General features: G+C 39.4%; 2 protein-coding genes across 2 annotated transcripts; one reads left to right on the forward strand and one right to left on the reverse strand.

Annotated features, from left to right (window-relative positions):
* Positions 1-6,571: 6,571 nt before the first annotated feature.
* LOC143890467 (beclin-1-like protein) lies at positions 6,572-17,888 on the reverse strand. Its single transcript, XM_077395163.1, has 10 exons — positions 17,364-17,888; positions 16,331-16,689; positions 16,049-16,219; positions 13,139-13,263; positions 12,529-12,577; positions 12,268-12,426; positions 12,000-12,085; positions 10,657-10,728; positions 9,048-9,197; positions 6,572-7,116 (listed from the first exon to the last, which is right to left on the reverse strand). The coding sequence occupies exons 1-10, from the start codon at positions 17,512-17,514 to the stop codon at positions 6,867-6,869; spliced, it is 1,572 nt and encodes a 523-aa protein (XP_077251278.1). The 5' UTR covers positions 17,515-17,888; the 3' UTR covers positions 6,572-6,866.
* Positions 17,889-19,028: 1,140 nt separating this feature from the next.
* LOC143890468 (scopoletin glucosyltransferase-like) lies at positions 19,029-21,454 on the forward strand. Its single transcript, XM_077395165.1, has one exon. The coding sequence runs from the start codon at positions 19,343-19,345 to the stop codon at positions 20,813-20,815; it is 1,473 nt and encodes a 490-aa protein (XP_077251280.1). The 5' UTR covers positions 19,029-19,342; the 3' UTR covers positions 20,816-21,454.
* The last annotated feature ends 1,586 nt before the right edge of the window (positions 21,455-23,040 follow it).

The raw sequence follows: 23,040 nt of genomic DNA on the forward strand, positions 1-23,040 counted from the left end.
ATGGAAAATTACGAATAAAATGTACTAATTTATGACAATTAATAAAAAATTACCAAAAATATTTCAAAGTTATGACAATTACGGTTTTCGATTTTTCACAGCCGTTCATTTTTGCGTTGACATTACATACGTACCATCGTATATCATTACGTATTTCAGTATTTATTTTTTCACACGAGCCTTAACGAGCCGAGCCGAGCCCTCGGCTCGTTAAGGATTCGAGCCGAGCTTTTTTCGAGCCGAGCTCGAGCGAGCTTCCGAGCCCGAGCCAAAATTAACACCCCTAGGTCCCACTATACTGTTTGCGCGTCTTGCGGCATATAAAAACTCTTTTCATGTCTAGAAGGGGAAGACCGGCACCTTGAGTACGTTACGTTGACACCGTGTAAAAGATCAACGGTTGGTACTATGATATGACACTTTTCCCTTACTTTATTTTTATTTTTATTCACCTGATTCATCTGAGGCGGTTGAGAGAAGCCACACACACAGGCTCAGATTTTGTCTTATTCATTTGATTCATCTGAGGCGGTTGCTCTCTCATGCAACAGCCGGTCTACGAAATGCCTTATACATGCATTGCGCGTACGGACCGGTGCAGGGCGCGACCTATACTGTTTGCCGTTCTGTACCGCGGTACGTCTTGTGGTTAGGCCAATCTTTAGGTCTTCCATGGGTTCGTGCCGCGGCGACTTCGGTTGCCCTCGCGAGGTGTACACCTTGTGGATCAGTCCATGGGGCATCTTGCTCCTTGGACGACCAAGCCCCGTCTCTTGGCGGATTGGTACGTGGTATCGTCATGCCTTGTACTCGATGGACTTTGCATTGGGCCTCAAGGCCTTATGTTCGATGGAGCTTCAAGTTACGAATGAAAAACAATTCTCAAAGCGAAATTACGGAATGCCATCGAAAAACAAACAAATATCCCCAAAATCGCACCCTGAATTCCTAAACAATATTGTATTCAAGAGAGAGAGAGATGGGGGGGAAAAAAAAAACAGACCGAAAAACGTCCCAACAGGTCTCCATTCCGTCATCGGGCTGAGGAAATCCATCCTTAGCAAACATGCTCCGGTAAACCGGTCCAACGGAAGGCCTACCGCCGGTCGCCTCCTTCGCTTTCTCCACCTCGAAGACGAACTTTTTTCCCGGCATCTCTCCCATCTCCTTTTTTTTTCTCTTCTTCTTCTTCTTCTAAAATTTCTAGGGAGGAGGAAATCTCGTGTATTTGAAGAGCAAGACCGAAAAAAACAAATGGAGAAAGTCGTTTTTTAGAAGGTTTTGGTGACGAACGTCATTAGAAAATTGACCGTGTGCCACTAATCATCCTGGTTGGATCAGCATGGCTGACCGGATCAAGAAGTATCTTATAATCGGGCCGGGTACGGATTCGGGCTATCTACGGCTGGGACTGAAAAATGAATGGTTTAGAACATCCATTCATGTAGGTCCCACTAGGGGTGTAAACGAGCCGAGCCGAGCCGAGCTTGGCCAGGCTCGGCTCGGCTCGTTAAGTTCAAAAGCTTGGCTCGGGCTCGGCTCGGGCTCGAACCAGGCTCGGCTCGGCTCGGTCAGGCTCGGCTAGGCTCGCAAGCCGCTCGTGAGCTTTAACGAGCCGGTTATAAAGTTTCGCCTCTGTCACTAGCAAAAGCAAATTTCAAAAAAAAGTAATGATTACGAATAAAAAGTAAAATAAGCTGATTTTATAAAGTTTCGCACCTCTCACTAGCAAAACCAAATAAAAGAAAAAAACGTAATGATTACAGTCAAAAAGTAAACAGCTGGTTTTATAAAGTTTGAAATGGAAAATTACGAATAAAATGTCCTAATTTATGACAATTAATAAAAAATTACCAACAAAATTTCAAAGTTATGACAATTACGGTTTTCGATTTTTCACAGCCGTTCATTTTTGCGTTGACATTACATACGTACCATCGTATATCATTACGTATTTCAGTATTTATTTTTTCACACGAGCCTTAAAGAGCCGAGCCGAGCCGAGCCTGGCCTAGCTCGGGCTCGGCTCGTTAAGCTTAACGAGCCGGCTCGGCTCGGCTCGTTAAGGATTCGAGCCGAGCTCGAGCCGAGCTTTTTTCGAGCCGAGCTCGAGCGAGCTTCCGAGCCCGAGCCAAAATTGACACCCCTAGGTCCCACTATACTGTTTGCGCGTCTTGCGGCATATAAAAACTCTTTTCATGTCTAGAAGGGGAAGACCGGCACCTTGAGTACGTTACGTTGACACCGTGTAAAAGATCAACGGTTGGTACTATGATATGACACTTTTCCCTTACTTTATTTTTATTTTTATTCACCTGATTCATCTGAGGCGGTTGAGAGAAGCCACACACACAGGCTCAGATTTTGTCTTATTCATTTGATTCATCTGAGGCGGTTGCTCTCTCATGCAACAGCCGGTCTACGAAATGCCTTATACATGCATTGCGCGTACGGACCGGTGCAGGGCGCGACCTATACTGTTTGCCGTTCTGTACCGCGGTACGTCTTGTGGTTAGGCCAATCTTTAGGTCTTCCATGGGTTCGTGCCGCGGCGACTTCGGTTGCCCTCGCGAGGTGTACACCTTGTGGATCAGTCCATGGGGCATCTTGCTCCTTGGACGACCAAGCCCCGTCTCTTGGCGGATTGGTACGTAGTATCGTCATGCCTTGTACTCGATGGACTTTGCATTGGGCCTCAAGGCCTTATGTTCGATGTACTCGTTATGCAGGCACACCTTTGATGCTTCGAATGTGCACACAAACTCTAAGCTGTTCAGCAGAATGGTCGCTAGACTCGCTAGCAAACCCTTCCTATATTACCTTTCTCTTAGCATCATTGAAGAGCAAAATTATATATAGAGAGAAAGAGAGAGGGGGAGAGGGAGTACTAATAATCAAGACCATTGATTCTAAACGTTTGCCTCAAAATCACATATCTTGGTCTATATATGGACCACTCCCCCTCATTTACAGCTGACCCATTAAAGGGTTGTACTGAGATTATGTCATAGACTACTGAAAAGTTTTCAGTACACTGAAACCCACCTTTACCCTTCTTCTAACCTGGACTTTATCTAGGAACCAGGACCGCACCTTAAAATTTATTAATAAAAATAAAAGACACAAGAGGAGGACATAAAGCATTGCCTCTAACCCATCATTATACAAGAAAAGTATACGTGAATCCCCTCTTCCAAAAAAGAAACAACATTATTTATCACGTATATAAGGAGTGCGCAGTTGGTAGTATCTAGCAGCTCCCATGGAATCCTTTGGTAGGCTGGCCCAATCCCAAAGCACTGATTGTTGCAGCTTTAAGAGATGTCCTCTGTGCATGGAGCTGATTGAAGAACTAAGGGAGGAGTCTCCTTCCGTACGTAAGTATTTGCAAGTTAAGTGTGGTTTTGTAATTGAATTTGTTGTAATCACACGTAGTTTTTGGAAATTTTGAACTAAATCGATGGAAAAGCCCATGTTTTGTTAGGATAATGCTGTTTTTTTAGTTTCAATATAGGTAGACCTTTGAGAGCGTGCGGAGTGTGCTATATGCCTATACACACTTCATAATTTGTTAATTTCACCCCTCGTGTGCTTGTGCGGGTTCACATAAGTGAAAGATACGAGTGCAACTCTGTTGATTTTTTACCTGAGAATATGTTCAACCATGCCCAACAGATCCCACTGTGGATGGACATTGTGCAAAATTGCACCTACAAAATGATCCTAGCTGTACATTCGGTGATATGTGATTAAGATTGACCCTTAACATTGAGTAGGTCCAAATTAGGAATAAAGATTACATATATAAATAAAAGGATCCTTTGTATTAATGAGCCACTTGACAAAGGAGGGTATATTTAAGTCCATCCATGCATAAGAAATTACATAGAAAATGCTTAAAGTCACTTCTTCAGGACACACTAACCTAACATATTATGCTGCTGAGAAGGAAGTGAAACACCATTACCAATGCAGCCTGCCAAAGCAAGAACATAAATGTTAAAATGAGAGAGAAAGAGAGAGAGAGAGAGAGAGGGAGAGTTTTAAAGTTTAGAAATAATGGAAATTAAGAAATTCAATGACCCAATTTCTTATCTCTAAAGTGGATCTTAAACTGAGAGTGTGAAACAACCAGTTACTCCAAAAGCTTAAGCTGACGCAGAAGGCGCTATTTATTCCTTTATACTTTAACACTCCCCCTAACGTGTGGCCCATCTTTCTTTGGGTTGGCCTACATGTGGCACATGTGGCCCCACTTTTGAGCTGACCATTGTATGTGGATTTTTGACATCGAGGAGGTTTGAACTAAAGGTTCTGATACCATGTGAAAACAACCAGTTACTCCAAAAGCTTAAGCTGATGGAGAAGGCATTATTTATTCTTTTATACTTTTTGAGAGAGAGAGAGGCTTACTTAGAGCAGTCCGTTTTGGCAGTGATAAGAATGTTACTTATCAACCCACACTCCTTCGCAAGCTTATTCATGCGGGAGTAATTGAACGCTGCCAGCTTTGAAGCCACTTTCATCGTGCATTCGTAGATAGACTGTTGAGCAGCATTAGTATTCCCCATGGTCTTGACGTCCTTCACCCCCTTACGACAAGATGCCGAAGGTACACTTTTCTTCCCAATCAGGTAGACAATGCATGGTGCAAGTTCCTTCTTTGCTTTCTTACATAGATCGACCTTTGCCAGAGCCGATCCACAAATTAGGAAGAAGATTGCGAGAATAGAGATGAAACGAGCCATCTTAGTTCTTAGTGCAAGAAAAATGTAGTATGCTAAGAGGTCAAGTTGAGGTGGTGATTATATAGGTGTTTAAGGCACCTTGCAGGTTACATGCTCCTTGTTCTAAATGCAATGGGGGGAACAAAGCTATTATGTTGAGTAACATATTGAATTGCTATAGACACGGACTGCATGAGGGTGTCAGGGCATGCCAATGGACTCGGACTGTTGGATGGATCTTCCTAGTGGTGAAGAATTTTATTACAAAAAGGGGGAAGCCTCAAGACCGAGATGTTTAAATACAAGAAAACAAGACCAAGCACCAACTAAATAAAATAACAAGACCGTTTGATTGATCCAAACATACTAAAATTAGCTGGGACATCGACATCCAATGAGATCCATCGTCCGAATGGCTCGTGACCTAGACTTGGGCGGATTCGATTCAAATTCCAAATTCGTTCACAGCTTTGGGTAAAAAATGAATAGCCCAAATCTGGGTCCAATTAATTCACTTGGGTCGAATTAGCTATTGGGTCTGACCCGTTGACAAACCGGGGCATGGTTTTGCATAAAGAAGCATTAGGGGCGGTTTGGATACCTCGTATTTTGTATTTGGTTTTGGAATTGAGTTTTGAATACAAAATGAATAGATCCACTAGCTTGTTTGAGGGAGACAGAGAGGGAAAGGGGCACTTCCTACTGGAGGGGAGAGGTTGAGGAGCAGAGAGGGTGAAAGAAACTACTAGATCTGTGGATTTCCAATTACTTGTTTCCACAGCATATTTAGAAAGGGTGATGATATTTTTACTCCCCCCCCCCCCTACGCTACTTGCAACTCCCCTTATAACATGATTTGACATAAAGTTTGAAGAATTTTGGAGAATTTCTATTATTCTTGGATGAATTACAATGCATCTCAGGGTGTACTTATATAGAGCACTTACATGATAAACATAGAATCAAATCAAGATAACTATGAAGGGAAATAATCATAATCAAATATACTTTCTAATCTCTCTTGCTTGTCTCTTCTATCCATTGCCCAATTTATCTAGATGTTTTATTTAGCCAACTTACCCAATCTACCTCCAAGAAGATCCACTGGTGATTTCTTAAACCAATCTAACAGTTGGATCCCACATGTTCTAACAAAGTTGCCCACTTTTCACGTCAAATCAGGTTATAAGGGGAGCGTGCACGTAATGCAGGAGGAGTGAAAACATCATCTCCTAGGGAAATCTGATTTTTTTCACTGTAAGTCACTGATTTGGAAATCCAAGGATTTGATCCGGATCCAAATCACAACGCAAAATGGGCTGCAAATGTTAGAGATCCAAATCAAAATCTTCTCATCTTTATGGTATCGCCCTATTTGGATGGTAAGAAAAAAAAAATCTAGGAAAACTTTTTTCTTTCCACAATTCTGAGGAAAATAATATGATCATATCATTAATTTTGAGGGATATTATGATAAAATAAAAGTCCCTACAAGTAAAAATTGAATAGTTCATCTTTTTTTGTGTGTAAAACAAGTGGGAAAATTTAGAAACATTTTTCCTCTCTGAATCCTTTTCAGCTAAAACTTGTGTGAATCCTTTTCTAAAATATTATTATTAAATCAAATAGAGAAATGATTTCTGCGCTCAAGTGTTTTGATAAACATGCGCTCGACTTGTCTGTCATGTAGTATTTAAAGGGATGTCAGAGGCTATGACAGTTCTCAAAAGGCTCTTAAAGCCCTTTAAATGCTACACAATCGCATTTTTATCAAAACATTTGAGCGCTGAAATCATTTCCCTAAATATATACGAATAAACATGTTAACTATAAATCCTTAAAACTTAAGAATTCTAATCAGTTGCCTTCTTTACTACTTGTAATATTAACATAAATTAATTCTTCTCCCTAGTCTACTATAACCTTATCTTATTCACTTACATTGAGACTTATTACATGCTCTATGTTGACTTTTGATAATACTTTCCCACACATTCTTACTTTTACTTTTGGTAAAGCTTTTCAATTCCTGCATTTTCTCTTTTACAGACTCCTCAGCTTCAAGATTATGCTTCCAGCATCGCTCACATCCCCACTCTGACAACTACGATCTATACAACTGTGAATGGGCACACTGGATTATGACTTGGATGGATTTCTGGATTCAGCCTTGGATTCTGTGCCATCTTTCAAGTACAAAGAACCTATGCCTGGAACTTCAGTGCGAGACGGGACCATTGCAGAAAGGGGCTGAAAGTTGGTATTCCTAACAAACCAGTACAAAGCCCATTTCAGATTGCAAAGTGTATACTTCAGAGCCTTTGTCCAATTCTCCTGCTTGTTGAAACTTTGAGTGATGGTGTAGTTCTCTACTCGGTCATTTTCAATCCTGCAAGATTCAGCAAAAACTAACAGTTAAATAATGGATGCCATCAAAATGGCCAGCTTCAAAAGAATTGGATCTGTATTACCATTTTACACTTGTTCAGATGATACGATAAAATGTATTTGCAAGATGAACAGACTTGACCATTGCAAGATGCAACATGCACGCTCATAAGAAACAAATATATCTGGCAGAATATTCCATAAGAAGGTTGACACCCCCTTGATGTAGCAACATCCACTTTCTTCTGTTCAGTTTATTGTACTTAATCACTAGATTAAAGCAAAAGATTTTCCCAAGAAAAAAACCAATTTGTAATGCACTAACTTTCAAATTTTCATATTCTCATCCCATTGGCCCCTTATTTTACACAGCCAAAGATTCATATAAAAATGGCTTAAGAACTTCACTTCTATTATGTATATAAATGTTTAGTTCACTTACCTAATTGCACTTGCCGGCAGTTTTGCTTGTCCTAATCTACACACTGCTCTGCTGTCGCTCAACCCATATGAAATTATGAAGAAATAACTTGGAATTGCAAGATTTAGAAGCAGAGAGGAAACCTGATAGAAGATTTGGTGCAACTACAAGTTGGAGCTGCTAAATAGACATTAAAGGAATCCGTAATAAAAACTTGGGGCCACCAAAGAACTCCTAGAAACAATCTAGATGAGTTGATCCTTTATACTGCAAGGTCCTTGGGAAAACTTGACGAGAGTTGGTATCCAAACCAAAGATGTGATTACATAAGATAAGATCATCCACTTGGAAGTACTTACAACTACCAACATGTTAACGAATGAATTCATGTTAGTGAGATGGCTAAAGCAGGAAGTGTTGCAACTGCTGCATGTCCAAGGTTTCAAGGTATTTTTAAAGAAACATTTCTAAGAGTGCATAGAGACACTCAAATTTTGGACTTCATGAGAGCAGGAAATTTTGTAGTTTTATGACTTTTATCTTAGGACATGCCTTTGATGGAGATGCAAGCTTGTCACAAGACTCACAGCCAACCTGTGAAGAAAGCCTAAGAATGTGCACATACTCATCAACCCGTTGTTGTACGAAACGGAAATAAATAATAGAGAACAATATTACTGTTTGTAGATGAAAGAAATTTGAGTTGAGGTAGAGAATAAACAAACAAAAAAGCCACATGTTGCCACTAATCTAAACATGAATTTATTCCTTTATTATGCAAACCAACATGATGATAGTGGTGGTGATCTCCAATACAACTCTAAGCTGAGAAACTAATTAAAATGTCCCAAAAATTTGAATCTCTCTCAAATCACGGCTAATCTCCTTCACCCGTTCTATATTTTGTTGTTTAGTATCCAAGAGGAGAACAAATACCAGCAGGATTGGGTTAGGAACAACTAAATTACAGAAGAGGAAAAATATGACACCCAGATTTGGTAACAGATACATAGGTATATAGATATCAATAAAGCATTCTTCAATTGTGTGACCAATTTATAAAGGCTCGGTATCCTATCCAAGATGGTGATCTTAGAGAATTCAAGAAATGTTGCACAAGGGCACTTAGCTATGCCATCAAAATAAGGAATTTGGAATACAGAAGTATCAAGATGTATCTTGTATCAGTACTGCTATCACATCAATATATCTCTGATAGCTGAGCAACATTACTAATTAGGAATTACAACGTATCCATTAGTAAGCTTCTAAATTACATGAAAAAATCCAAGTAGAACCAGTAGCAAGATATTACGGTGAAATCAAACTCTTGAAGTAAAATCAAATTTTATGAAAAAATTGAAGGCTACAGAAGTAGATGACTCCTGTTTCAATGGGATGGTGTTTTTTAGTACATACTATTAATATCTCTTTCATCATTAAAAAAACCTATTAATATCTATTCCGACGCTATTGTATGAATGTCAATAAAAGATAAAAAAAAAACTCACTTATAAGGGAGCTTGAAACACTTTTCAAGTGGAATGTTGTTTTCTTGATCCTTAGAATTTGCAAAGTCAGCAAACTCTTTGAGGCATGTCAAGAACAAGGTCATTGCTTTGTCGTAGCGTGTGCTCCAAAATAAATTCACAGGACCAAATCTGTAAGTAAAAAAAATTGTGCTCAGTAAAATAGGCAATATCTATTTTCAGGAGAAACAAAAAGCCTCACGAAAAAATTCTGACACCATCAGATAGCCCAATTGAAACAACTATATGATTTTTTTTAAATAAATAAAGAGTTTGTTTCCCATAAGGAAGCAGCAAATATATGAAGAATGTGGAGAGTTGAAAATTTTCACGGTAGAAGAAACCAACAATGAAGGTGAAAAATAATAATCAGTTGAAATGGAAAAAGAAAGAAGCATAAATTAAAACATCATTTTAGGCTTTTTGATAATAAATGTGGAATAAACCTACTAATTAAACCACACCAAGAGTACAGAGAGGAAGACAAAATGCTATAAGAATTTTCAATTCTAAAAGAGTAATAATTTCCCTATTTTAGGTATTACAGAGGTAGGAACAGAAACTGTGTTACTTAGATGTGCACTCATATATAGGGGTGCAACTCGGGCGGCTCGGGTTCGGGTTGAGGCCAACCCGACCCGACCCGAGTTCCAACCTGCCCGAGCAGCCCATTTTGCCAACCCAAGATTTTAAGCCTAAAAAATTAAAAATTTATTAAAAATTTCGGGTTGAACATGGGTCGGGGTGCCCAAGCCCTCAACCCGAACCCGACCCGAACTCAACCCGGGTTGAGAAAACCCAACCCGAACCCGAATTGAACTCAACCCAACCCGAGTTTTTTCCAGGTTGAACCCGCCGGGTTCTGGTTGAGCCAGCCCGAGTTGCACCCCTACTCATATATGCCCACATCCAGCAGCACACATGACACAACCCAGACATACATGATCATAAAGTGTATAGAAAGAGCGATATGCAAATCAAGAAAAATTTGAGAAAAATAAAATCAGTGAAACTTTTTTTTCTACCGAGTGAGACAACAGACAGAGAATCATATGTTTCACCAAGCAAATAAAAGGTAGAAACCATTGCCCTGGACAATCAAGAAACCCCAAAATAATCAAGAGGGGTGAAAATAAAGAACTATTTTTCTCTCAAGCCATTAGCTGACCCCAACTAGTTTGGGACAAAGGCTTGGTTCAGTTGTTGAATTTCTCTCAAGCCATTACTGTAACAGCTATGGGTTCAAGATCTAGATTAAGCATCAAGGGGAGTAAAGGCTTTATTTACCTAAGCAGTAGGTTGGGATACCAGAAGAAAAAATGTATTACAGTAGAAACCTATGCATTAATGGAAAATTCTTAACATAAATTTAATATAATTGAGCTAATCTTACATAGTAAAAGATGAAAACAAAATTCAGATATCCTTTTGTTTTTAATGGCACAAAATTCGGGCATCTTAAAGTAATCAACCTGAAATCAATAGACCAGATTGTTGAGGGTATCACATTGGAAGTAAAAACAACTTACAATGAACATCACATAGTGATTGATACATGACAAACAATAAAATTAATAAAGAGGGTACTCACAGCTCATATGTGTTGTTGCTGCTGTCCATAATTCGTGGGTAACTTCCCATTGGGAGAATCTTTATTCGATATCTGAAAATAAAGAAGTCAAGAATTTCCAATAACAAGTTACACTGGAAAACGTCACGCACGCATTCATTATTTTATTAGGGAAAACAACCAACGTCCATGGACCCACTGCCACATGTACGGTGATCAGGTCCATGAATATTGTTGGCCATCACAAGTCCAGTCTATTTCCCTAGTTCTTATCCTCAAAAGATAATTTTAGACCATTGATCAAGCATGACGAAAATAACATCCTTTAAGATGTCTTTACGCCATTGATTTTTGCATGCCTCATTCTTGCGATGAGATCTCAGTTTGGAATCAGACCAAAACACACTTTGTCGCCCTTTGATGTGGCTCATCATATCAACAATGATCCTGATCACCAAGCACATATACCACGTGTGCAGTGAGTCATGGCCATTTTCATTCATCAAGATCTCTCTCTCTCTCTCTCTCTCTCTCTCTCTCTCTCTCTCTCTCTCTCTCTCTCTCTCTCTCTCTCTCTCTCCACACACACACACACACACACACGTGATGCTTTGTGTGAAATTTTAATTGATCACATATTTTAGGAACAAAGGTTTGCTTTCATGTGAGGTCCAAACAATTACTTTATCAAGAACCATTTTCTCAATTGACAAAATGATAGTGAACAAAGAAGAGGGGTTTCCAACCCTGTTCTAGCATTTCGCGAAGCATCATCTTAAAATTCCATCATTTACATATGTTTCCATACGTTTCCATGATTTTACAAGATTTCCACTGAAATTTCTAACCAAAACTGAAACGTTTCCGTTTCCATGGTGACCATAACCGAAACCAAAATTTAACACCTTGGCTTCGCTTCGTCATGGAGTTTCAAACCATTCGATCACCTATTTGAGGGAGATTTTTAGTCTCTAAATCCTAGATTCAGAATGTCTGAATTTTTTTGGGGGTATTTAGTGGCTAGATCTTCTGGTCAGTCATTCATCTCATTTTATAAGTGGACTTGCATCATCTACTGGTAACGTACAAATGAATACATGTGCTGTTTATCATTGAACTACTAAGAGATCCCCATTAATTACAAAGAGCTCATCCACATATGCCTGCTTCCAATCGAACTATATTATTTCAAAACTTATTTTTAAGGTCATTTCAAATGGCATTCATACAACCAGACTAGTCGCAAAGTAAATTTGATTTTTTTTAAAATTCAGTTACTGAAGAAATGAAAATGACGTAAATAAGTAACAGGGCAGAGAACAGTGCATATGGCCACATGTAGTTTTAGAGGAAATAAAGGATACGGGAACTTTGGTCGAAAATATTGAGCCATGGTGTGAAGAAGAAGGCATGCCTGTCCCCAAGCAGCATTTATCTCATCCCACTCAACCTAAATTTTCAAACATAATGGTCAAACAAATACATCAACAGGTTCATAAAAATAATAAACCATGATGTGGAAACACATACAAAGCGTTACCATCCCATCCCCCTTCCAACACAGTCACCTCACCCACGCCCAAAATCCAAAACAACCATCAGATACATGAAAAAGATAGGCCGAGTTCCTACCGGTATCTTAGGAAGACGGCCAAGTCGAAAGTTGTTAATGGTTCCAAATTCTCCATCATGCCATATAGGAAAGGCATCATTCAGCACATTGGTGCACTTCAACAATTCCAGATGTGCTTGTGAAACTTCCATCTTGGCCAAAATAGCATCTCTCTCTTCCTGTTTAATTAAAGAAGCTTTTTGTGTTAAACCTAGGCACCCTCGCGGATTTGCAAGTGAAAACTGATGAAAGAACACAAATAGCTCGAATCTGCAGCATACCTGGTGTGAAGTTAGCTGAAAATGGAAATTGTTGAACTCATGCCAGTACCTGAAATATATAAACTCGTTAAGAGAAGCAGTTAATTACTAATAATCCAAATGATAGATTTACTGGATAACAACATACAACCTCCCAGAGATAAGAAAATCCAGAAAATGGAACTCGCAAAACAGGCTGCAAGGAAAGGGCTTGGCGGTATTCTAGAAAACTGTTGTGCGCACTGTTTTCACTGGTGATAGGGGCTGTCAGGATTCAATAGGTTCAGGTTAGGAGTTGGTGCCCTTGGGATAAAAAAGAGCGGGTAGGATTCATACAAATGAGAGTTGGGAAGAGTTAGTACAAAAAGGGTGGGAGCCACAACAACAATAAAGGTTGATGTGGGTTCAGTGTACTTCATTAAAATTGGAATCTGGAAGAGAACCACGGCTCTTACTCCCAATTCTTAGAAATGATGCATGGCTCCAATGTTGAAAAGGTTTGTTCTTCAAGGCATAGTTTTGGTGGTTAGTTGTAAAATCTTGAAAACAGGACCTATTGTAAGTAAGAAATCCAAAAGGCAAGCAATGGTAGACCTGGTTTAGACAAACAAAAAGATGTTAGAGCACTCACCGTTCCTCTAGTTCATTAAAGTGCTTTGATTTTGATTCTAATTCCTTAAGTTCAGCATTTACTGCTCCACACTGTTTCTCAGCTTCTTCAATTGCTGCTTCAAGTCTTCTTTCTTCTTCTTCAACCTTAAACAGATATCAATGTTACTTGGCACTTGTATTAAGTATAGATATCAATGCTACATGATTTGTGGCTCAAATCTTGTACATTGTTAAAGTATAAAAGATAAATAAAGCCTTTCTCCAACAACTTAAGCTGTTGGAGAAGTTGGTAAATTAACATGGTATCAGAGCCAAAGGTCTCGAGTTCAAACCTCCCGGATAGCAAAAATCCACATGCGATGGTTGGCCCAAAGTGGGACCACATGTGCCACGTGTTTGCCAAGTGGTGGGCCACACGTGAGGGGGAGTGTTAAATTATGAAAGATAAATAACGCCTTTCTCCAACAGCTTAAGCCTTTGGAGAAGTTGGTAAGTTAACATATATGTTCCGTAAAAATGAGTGACAAAACAGAACCATAACAAAAGGGCAAATCTTCAAGAAAACATGTGATTTTCATGCAAATAAAATGATTTACAATTTGCGTTTCACAGTTTACTATCATTCCAAAAAAAAAAAAAAAGTTTTACACTTTATGATCTGAATAGTAAGATTCACAAGAACAGTGAGATACAGAAGGTGTGAAATGTCAACAGCGGCTGTTATATATATATATATATATAGAGGAAACTGTTGGTGAGCTTAAGCTCACCAAACTTATGGTGAGCTAGCTTGCCCAATCACATGGGTCCCACATTTTGGGGAGTGATCCAAACCATTCATTTGCAAGGCCTTATCATAGATAGGGTGTGTACCAAAAATCAGTTCCATAGGATCATCCTAACCCCTCCATTTGTGGAGGACAAAAATGGACAGACACCCCCCATCTATGTAAGGGACTTTCAAATGAATGGTTTGGATCATCCTAACAAAGTGAGCCCCCATGTGATTGGGCAAGCTAGCTCACCATAAGTTTGGTGAGCTTAAGCTCACCAACAGTTTCCTCATATATATATATATATATATATATATATATATATATATATGAGAAAACGGTTTCTACACACACGTGTAGATAAGTTATCTACACACTAGCTTAAAATACAATGGAGGCCCACATTGTTTGGGTGATCGAAACCATTCATTTGATTGGCCCTCACATAGATAGGGTGTCCACAAAAAATTAGCTCCATAGAATCATCCCAACCCTTCGAACCGTGGAGGCAAAAAATGGACAGATTTGTGAAGGTTTATACACGTCCATTTTACCTCTACAAATCGTAGGGCTGGGATGATCCTATGGAGCTGATTTTTTATGGACACCCTATCTATGTGAGGGCCAATCAAATGAATGGTTTGGATCACCCAAACAATATGCCCTCCACTGTATTTTAAGCTAGTGTGTAGATAACTTATCTACACTTGTGTGTAGAAACCGTTCTCTCTCTCTTTCTCTCTCTCTCTCTCTCTCTCTCTCTCTCTCTCTCTCTCTCTCTCTATATATATATATATATATATATATATATATATATATATATATATATATAGAGGAAACTGTTGGTGAGCTAGCTTGCCCTTAGAAGCAGGAACCTTCTCTCGGGGTGCCGCTCCCACCTCAGAACCTCGATTCGGCGCTCCTTAGGAAGGAGCTTCCAGGGAGCGCGACCTGAGAGAGACGGGAACTGTTCTAATGACACCCCAGCCTACTTCTATTACTCTATAAGTCCCACCATCACCAACTTCCTTACATCAAACTCTAACTCTTCAAAGTACTTTATTGGAGCAAGCACAAAGGCTTGTGCATCTTCAGAATGCACGATGAACGAGTGCACACAAATGAAGATGGTTAGAAATTAGCTTTTAGATGTATTTACATTTTGAAAGATACATATGAAAATTGTTAGAAAATATTATTTTTTGATGTACTTGAATTTTTAAAGATATATTAAGAAAATATTACATACACGCTCCCATGGCGCTCCCAAACTTAGACTCTTCTAGACCCCACGCTTCCCCGCCCCCGCTCCCGCCTCCGCCCCCGCTCCCGCCCCCGCTTCGTGCTTCTAAGAGCTTGCCTAATCACATGGGGGCCCACTTTGTTAGGATGATCCAAACCATTCATTTGAAAGTCCCTTACATAGATGGGGGATGTACCAAAAATCAGCTCCATAGGATCATCCTAACCCCTCCATTTGTGGAGGACAAAAATGGACAGACACAAATCTGCCCCATTTTTGTCCTCCACAAATGGAGGGGTTAGGATGATCCTATGGAGCTGATTTTTGGTACACCCCCTATCTATGATAAGGCCTTGCAAATGAATGGTTTGGATCACTCCCCAAAATGTGGGACCCATGTGATTGGGCAAGCTAGCTCACCATAAGTTTGGTGAGCTTAAGCTCACCAACAGTTTCCTCATATATATATATACACACCATATCATATATATGATAATTCCACCCCCATTTCAGCATTTCCAACCCTTTTGTTTGTCATCACACACGCACACACACAGGTGGGCAACGCGATTGTGTTAGTCATGCCCTTTTCTCCTAACCACTTCTTTGTGCCTTTGACGGAAGTCAAACACCTCAAATCCTCATTTGTGAGCAATTTTATTTCGAAGCAGGGTTGAAGCCATTGTTGGATCTCTTAATCCATACATGTGTGAGATATAGCTTTAAATATTTTTGAAAAATGTGTTGGCGTATTATTGAGCAGTATTGAATAGTCTATCTAACCAATTGTGCCAATCAACTAAGATGTATATTTGGTGGAAGTTAACCATTACCAAGGATTCAGACAATCCATATAAATGAAAGCAGTATTAACAGAATAAATAGGGGAGATCGACTGATAGTTAATGAGCACCTTCATTTTCTCTCGAAAAAAATCTGTTTCGCTAAGAACATCGTGTGAATCCGCATCAAAGCGTTGAAGACAGGCTTCATACGCTTTGATATCCCTGTTCACATCTTCAACCTCTTTGTCAAGCTTATCTGATAACACCCTCATGCATTCCAAACATAAAGGTTGCTCAACCTGAAGAAATGAAACCTCACACACGTAAGTATAAAAATATCCCTACAGCATCAATGAAAGATTGGAAAGTGGGTGTACACGAGTGAGAGAGAAGACAAAAGTTTATGATACCTGTGTTTGGGAAGTAGCAATTTCAAATGCACGGTTCAGGACCATTATACTGGAGTGGAACCCAGCATTGTTCATCTGCAAAGGGCTAATGGGTCTTCCTCCAGAAGTCATTAAATTTGTCCCACCTCCCTCGGATTGAGACTCACACTTGTACATGGAAGCAGCAGCAGGTGGCAATACCACAAATGACTCTTCCATCGCCTTCCCACTTTGGCTAGTTTCAGACTGCATTCCACCACGAGGGCGAGGAGGAACTCCATGAACCTGATTTCTTTGCTTCGGCAACACTACAAAAGACTGGTCCATTCGGGTTGAACCCAACACACTACCTGCTCCATTGACTGAAGATGCTTGCATCCCTGCACGTGCATGTCCAAATCTATTGTAAGAGAAAGAAATGGGGAATTCTACTAAATTGGCAATTCTGATAGTGCTAAAGAGCTTTAAATATTAATCTTTATCAGAACATAATAAAATAGGAAATGCTATCTACTCATAAATTCAACTGCTTTGAATTTAGTTAAGAAAACTGGAATCTCGAATAACATCGAATGATATGCCACAGATATTGGGGCATAAAAAGCTGTTCAATCTAAAACAGGAAAGGATAAAAACCCAAATACACAAGTACATGGATACAGAGAGAAAACTGATCCTCCAGCAATTCACTTGCAACCAAAAAATAAAAAATCAAAGAGACATTACACGCAACCCTAATTCAAAACAATTCGAGTATCAATTTTGGAAGTGAAAAGATATTACAAACCAATTAATCCAGCAGTGAAAAGAAATCCTCAATAGAAATCAGTAACAATGAAATAACTAAATTCTAACACCAATTTCATCCTCCAATGGCAGACATGAGAATCTAGAATCCCAAAATTACAAATTTCTGAAACAAATTGACCGTGAATATCAAAGCACGCGATGTTCTATTCCTTAATGTAAGAGAAAGGAAAAGGAAAAAGAGCATAATTAAAACAAATAATAATAATAAGAAGAAGAAGAAGAATTTAGAAAGAGAAACCCTAACCGGAGCGAGAAGATGAATCATTGAAGAACTTGTCGGCATAGGAATCGACACCAACGACACAGAGGGAGTGGTGACAGTTCTGGCAGACCCATTTCGGAAGATTCGGATCGACCGGAAAGATCGTGCCTTTATCCGCAGGATCGTTTTTCATCTCTTTTTCTTCTTCTCCTTGCCCTGCCCCTAGGGTTTTCTGCTTCTTTCTTCCTCTCGTTCGTTTTCTCTCAATCGCAGATACTAGAGGGAGAGATTTCCTTTACATAATTTTAACTAGCTTGTATATCTGTGTATCGCTCTAGAAGTAGGCGCTCCTTGTGCTGCTCGGATTCCACAGAAGAGACGAGACGGTAAGGGCGTATCTGTCAAAAACTTATGAGCGATGATTTTTTCGCCCCTGTAGGATTATGCGCTCCCTCTTACCGTGATTTGACGTCAAAAAGCGTTAAAATCACACTAATAGGGGGGCGCATAATCCTACAGTGAGGCGAACCCAATGTCTCTAGATCTCAAAAACAAAATAGCAAAGAGAAGATAACCAAATCATAAAAAACTAGATCCACTAAAAGTAGGGAGTACTTAGGTAAAGATGTTTCCACCCAATGAGCATGTGGACGCCAAGAGTGGAAAATATAAAATTGAAAAATCTATCATGGGGGAAAACATTAGTAGGTACTTGAAGAATAGAAAGAAGCAGGAAAGAGTTAGCAAAACCAGTGTTTAAAAATGCGGATTCGACGCGGAACGCGGCCGAAGAAAATCCTTGTCGACTCGGCGCGGACACGGTTGACGCGGCCAAGAACGCGGTTGACGCGGCCGAGTCGTTATTTTTTATTAAAAAATAAATGAAAAAAATACAAAAATCCAAACCCATTTAAGTAGGGCCCAACAAATGAATAGTTTAGATCATCTAACCAAGTACAAGCCCGCTAATTTAAAAAAAAATACATGCAAGAAAAACATTTTTGATGAGAAATTTTTCTTGGAAAAATTTTGAGTATAATGATATGATTATGATTTAATTGGAGGCATATTCTCATAAATTGAAGGTCCATCTAAGTAAATGTTGAATAGGTTTAGTTTAAGTTATCTTTTTGTTTTTCAGGTGTTAAAAATGTAAGAAAATTTAGAAATATTTTTTAATAACCAAAAGAAAGAGGTTATATATATCAAAAAAGGAGATTTTATATGGTGTAAGCCCTTAAAGTCCCTTATTTTTCTAGAAGTAGTGTACGGACCACACTAGAGGATGATCTAAACCGTCCATATGATCCAAACAGTCCATGGCCCATCACATGGACGGTTTGGATCATCCTCTAGTGTGGTCCGTACAGTACTTCTAGAAAAGTAAGGAACTATAAAGGCTTACACCATAAAAAAGAATTATATCCTTGTCTTCTTAAATGGCTGTCACCGACACCCAGAATGAGGTAGAGAATAAGACAAGCAAAGCTGCAAAAGTCAGGCTGGAATTGACAACTTCACTGTGTACTGCACTGCTCAAAAAAATAATAAATTATATTTGCCCCTTTGTTTTATTCGAATCAGCCCTTGGTTTTACTCGGGACAGCCCTCTCTAGTGTATTTATGACTACTATTTTACATTGGAGGGGCTGTCTCAGGTAATGAAAGGGGGCGTATTTATCATTTCACAAAATCATATAATCAGATCCAGTAAAAAACGAACTACTTCTTCTTCTTCATGAGTTAGGTTATTACATAGGGTTTTCTCTGCGGCTTTAGGTACGTTTCTCTCCTGTAAATCTGATCTTTCTTTTTTTGAATGGTTGAAGTTAGGATGGAATATGAGTTCAAAATGGCCACGACTCGGCCAGGACTCGCCGAGTCCGGGACTCCAAAACGCGGCCACCGCAAATCCGCGTCGACTCGGCCGAGTTCCGAGCCGAGTTGCCGAGTTTTAAAACACTGAGCAAAACCATAAGGTATTTCTACTCAGATCTCACTTCACAGGAAAAAAAATCAGCATGAGTTCAGAAGCTCAACAGCTTCACCTCTTCTTCCTCCCTCTCATGGCTCATGGTCACATGATCCCCATGATAGACATGGCCATATTATTTGCAGAGCGAGGGGTGAAGGTTTCCATAATCACCACCTCTCACCATGCCTCCTTCCACCAAAAAACCATCGACCAAATTCAAAAATTGGGTCACCAAATCCAACTCAAACAGCTTCAAGTCCCTTATTCCGAACTGGGTCTGCCTCAAGGATCAGAAAATCTCCAACCCAATTCTTCCCCACTCATGATCTCGAATTTCTTCAAAGCCATCAACATGCTCAAAGACCCATTCGAACAACTCGTCAGAGAACTCCTTCCTGATTGCATCATCTCTGATATGTTCTTTCCTTGGACGGTCGATATCGCGGCCAAATTTAATATACCAAGGCTCTTCTTTAATGGTAGTAGCTTCTTCCACCTCTGTGTCTCTGATAGTCTGAATCGGTATAAACCCCACGAGAACGTGGCCTCCGATATAGAGACCTTCGTCGTGCCGGGTCTTCCACATCCAATAGAGCTTACAAGATCCCAACTTCCTGATTTCATGAAAACCCAAAATGATTCTACTGGTGTAATGGTTCAAATTGCAGAGTCCATTGTTAGAAGCTATGGTGTTGTGATGAATAGCTTCTATGATTTGGAGACTGTTTATACAGAGCACTACAAGAAAATCAGTGGAAAGAAGGTGTGGCAAATTGGGCCAGTGTCTTTATGTAACAGAAACACTGAAAGAGGGAAGAAAGGTTTAATTGAGGAAAGCATGTGTTTGAGATGGCTTGATGGAAGAGAGCCCAACTCGGTTATCTACCTTTGTTTTGGGACTTTATGCAGGTTTTCCTATCCTCAATTGGTGGAAATTGGGTTGGCCTTGGAAGCCTCTAATCATCCATTCATTTGGGTGATTATAGGTAATGAAGATGAGAATTTGTTGCAAGATGGAATGATGGAGAGATTGAAAGAAAAGGGTCTGATTATAATTGGGTGGGCACCACAGATTCTCATTCTGAACCATTCTGCTGTTGGGTGTTTTGTCACTCACTGTGGCTGGAATTCCATCTTAGAGAGCGTTACCGCTGGCGTTCCGATGGCTACTTGGCCGGTTTTTGCAGACCAGTTCTATAACGAGAAGCTTGTGACTCGGGTTTTGGAGTTTGGGGTTGAGGTGGGTTCTCAGGTTTGGTTTACAGAGATGGAAGAGAATAAGGGGTTTATAGAGAGGGAGGAGATACAGAAGGCGATGAGTAGAGTTATGGGAGGAGGAGAAGAAGGGGAAGGGATGAGGAAGAGGGTTAGGGAGTTGGGGGAAATGGCAAGGTGTGCTGTGGAAGGTGGGTCGTCTTATGTCGATATGAGCAATCTGATTGGTGAGCTCGAGAAGGCGCGTTCGGAAAGGGGAAAGAGGGAGGTGATGCGTGTGGAATTGCAGGGATGTAGCGATTGAGTTTAGCTGACTTTGGCGTCAAGTTATCCAGGTAATGTCTTCATGTTGTAAGATTGTTTTGTCTTGATTATCTGTTTTGAAGATTTGCTAGAGAGAGTGAGTTTCCTAGAGAGAGTGAAAGTTTTTCGTTGGTTCGGCCATGAAAAGCTTTGCTCATTGGGGGGAGAGAGAGACTTAAAAGATTAATCAATGTTGTGTTATGTCTTGTTTCCCAAACGATTGAAAAACAATTTCTAAAACTGTTTCTTAGGTGGAAACATGGGATGAAGAAACAAATTTAAAATTTGAAAGAGAACAATTATTCTCTTTAGGGGGGACGAGAGAATAAGAGTGAAAAAGAGTGAGTCTCCTCTTAGCTCTTGCTTTCTCTTGTGCTTTTCTTTTTCTAGAGATAAAAATTTGGAGTGCTTTCTCTTCTTTGGAGGAGATAGAAACATGAGTTGATTCTTGGTTTTCTCTCCTTTTGGTTCACTTTTATAGTGAAAATGAGGGTTTTCTTTCTTGTATAAAGAAATGGATTTGAGAGAGAAGTGTATCCATGAAAGAGCAAAGAAAATTATAGGTTTATGGGATTGTGTAAATCATATTGTAATCTTGTTTTGTTTTCTCTAATAGTGGAAGAACGTGATCTGGCCCATGGATGGAGGCCATTGTACTGAATTATGTTAGATAATGCAAATTGAACTCACGCATGTTCAATTTGATATCGGATGTTTTATATCGGATTCAATTTATTGTGATTCTTGAAACTTTTGTATTACTGTGAGGCAAAGAAATCCTTGTCGATGACCTCTTGTCCATTGGGGCCGGGTTACTCCTATTGCTTTACTAAAGTTGGGCCTCCAAAATTATTAGCTGTGGTTATTGCTCTTTTAAGTTTTGAGTGCTGATGAATGCCATCATCTCATTCTTTCTACTATTATAAAAGAGCTAGGAGCTTTGGTATTTAGGAGATTTAGTTGAAATTGGTTCTCCCCAGTGATATATTTTCCGACTTTTCTCACATTAGAGCAATCAAAGAGATTACTTATCTCCATCTTGAAAAGTTTGAAGGAAAGTTGATGGACTCCAATTTATGACAAAACTCTTAGAAGGGTCGTAACCCTCGGGCATAATCCCTACGCGCAGCGAAACATAAAATCGCGTAGAACAAAATTTTCTGAAGATTTTGCCCTTTAACTAGGATTTCTAGGGACTAGGTGATATTATGATGATCAAATAAATACAAAGATAATGTCAAATACCTTATTGTGATCACGGAATTGATCGTCTGCTTGATCTACTCCTCGAATCGCCGCGCGCAATCTAATCGCTACGAACACCGCAAGTTGATCCGATGGGATCCTTTCGCACAAGGGAACGAGAACAACGATTGTTCTCTTTGATTTATTGATCTAAATCAGTTGTTAAGAGAGGGAATACTTTGTCTTTTACTGGAGCTTTATTAAATGTAAAAACTACCTCGAAATTGTAGTTTGAAACCAAGAAGAAGAGAGAGAGAAGCAATGGACGAATTGTACTTGGAATTAATTTTCCCAAGAAATTCCAATAACTTAGGTGGTTTTGAAAATTCGTGACACACCTCTTTATACAGTGAATTTTGATTACCAAATATCCCCACCTTTGTTTACCAAAAAAATGTGAAATAATTTGTAAACTACTAACTTTATATATATAAAGAAATAAGTAATCATTACGTTTTGGAAACTCTTTCAAAAAAAAAAAAAACGTGGGAATTTTCTCTACCATGCTTGGCGTGAATCCCAAGAAAGGATAAGCCAAGTTGCTATATTGGCAAGTGCAATAAAAGTCAAGCTTCCAAAATTTTATTAATAGATCTTTCTCTTTCCCATCCGATCCATGCGAAAATCAACAAACCTTGTAATATATATATATATATTTGCACTAAAAATAAAATAGTGTTGGGCGTATATGTGGATGGGTCCCCACCCAATTCGTCACTTTATTTTATACACAAATAGTGACCATCTTTTTCAACAAACCTCCATTAGTTATTTATTTAATTCCCTTAATACCCTTAGTTAACTTTTAACTAAGCCAAGTATTTTAAATTAAATACTTTATTATATACACATCACTTTTATGTGTATATATTTCCCTTTCAAATGATACGAACCTAGTTCGTGTGTGCAACTCTATAAATGCGGGACCCGTATCCAATGGATACACATGGGTCAAACGAGTAGTGAGTGGGATCATTGCAG

This window comes from Tasmannia lanceolata, unplaced genomic scaffold, assembly GCF_043159265.1.
Source record: "Tasmannia lanceolata isolate RefF3 unplaced genomic scaffold, GAP_Taslan_0.1 ptg000013l, whole genome shotgun sequence".
In the NCBI taxonomy this organism is placed as follows: domain Eukaryota; kingdom Viridiplantae; phylum Streptophyta; class Magnoliopsida; order Canellales; family Winteraceae; genus Tasmannia; species Tasmannia lanceolata.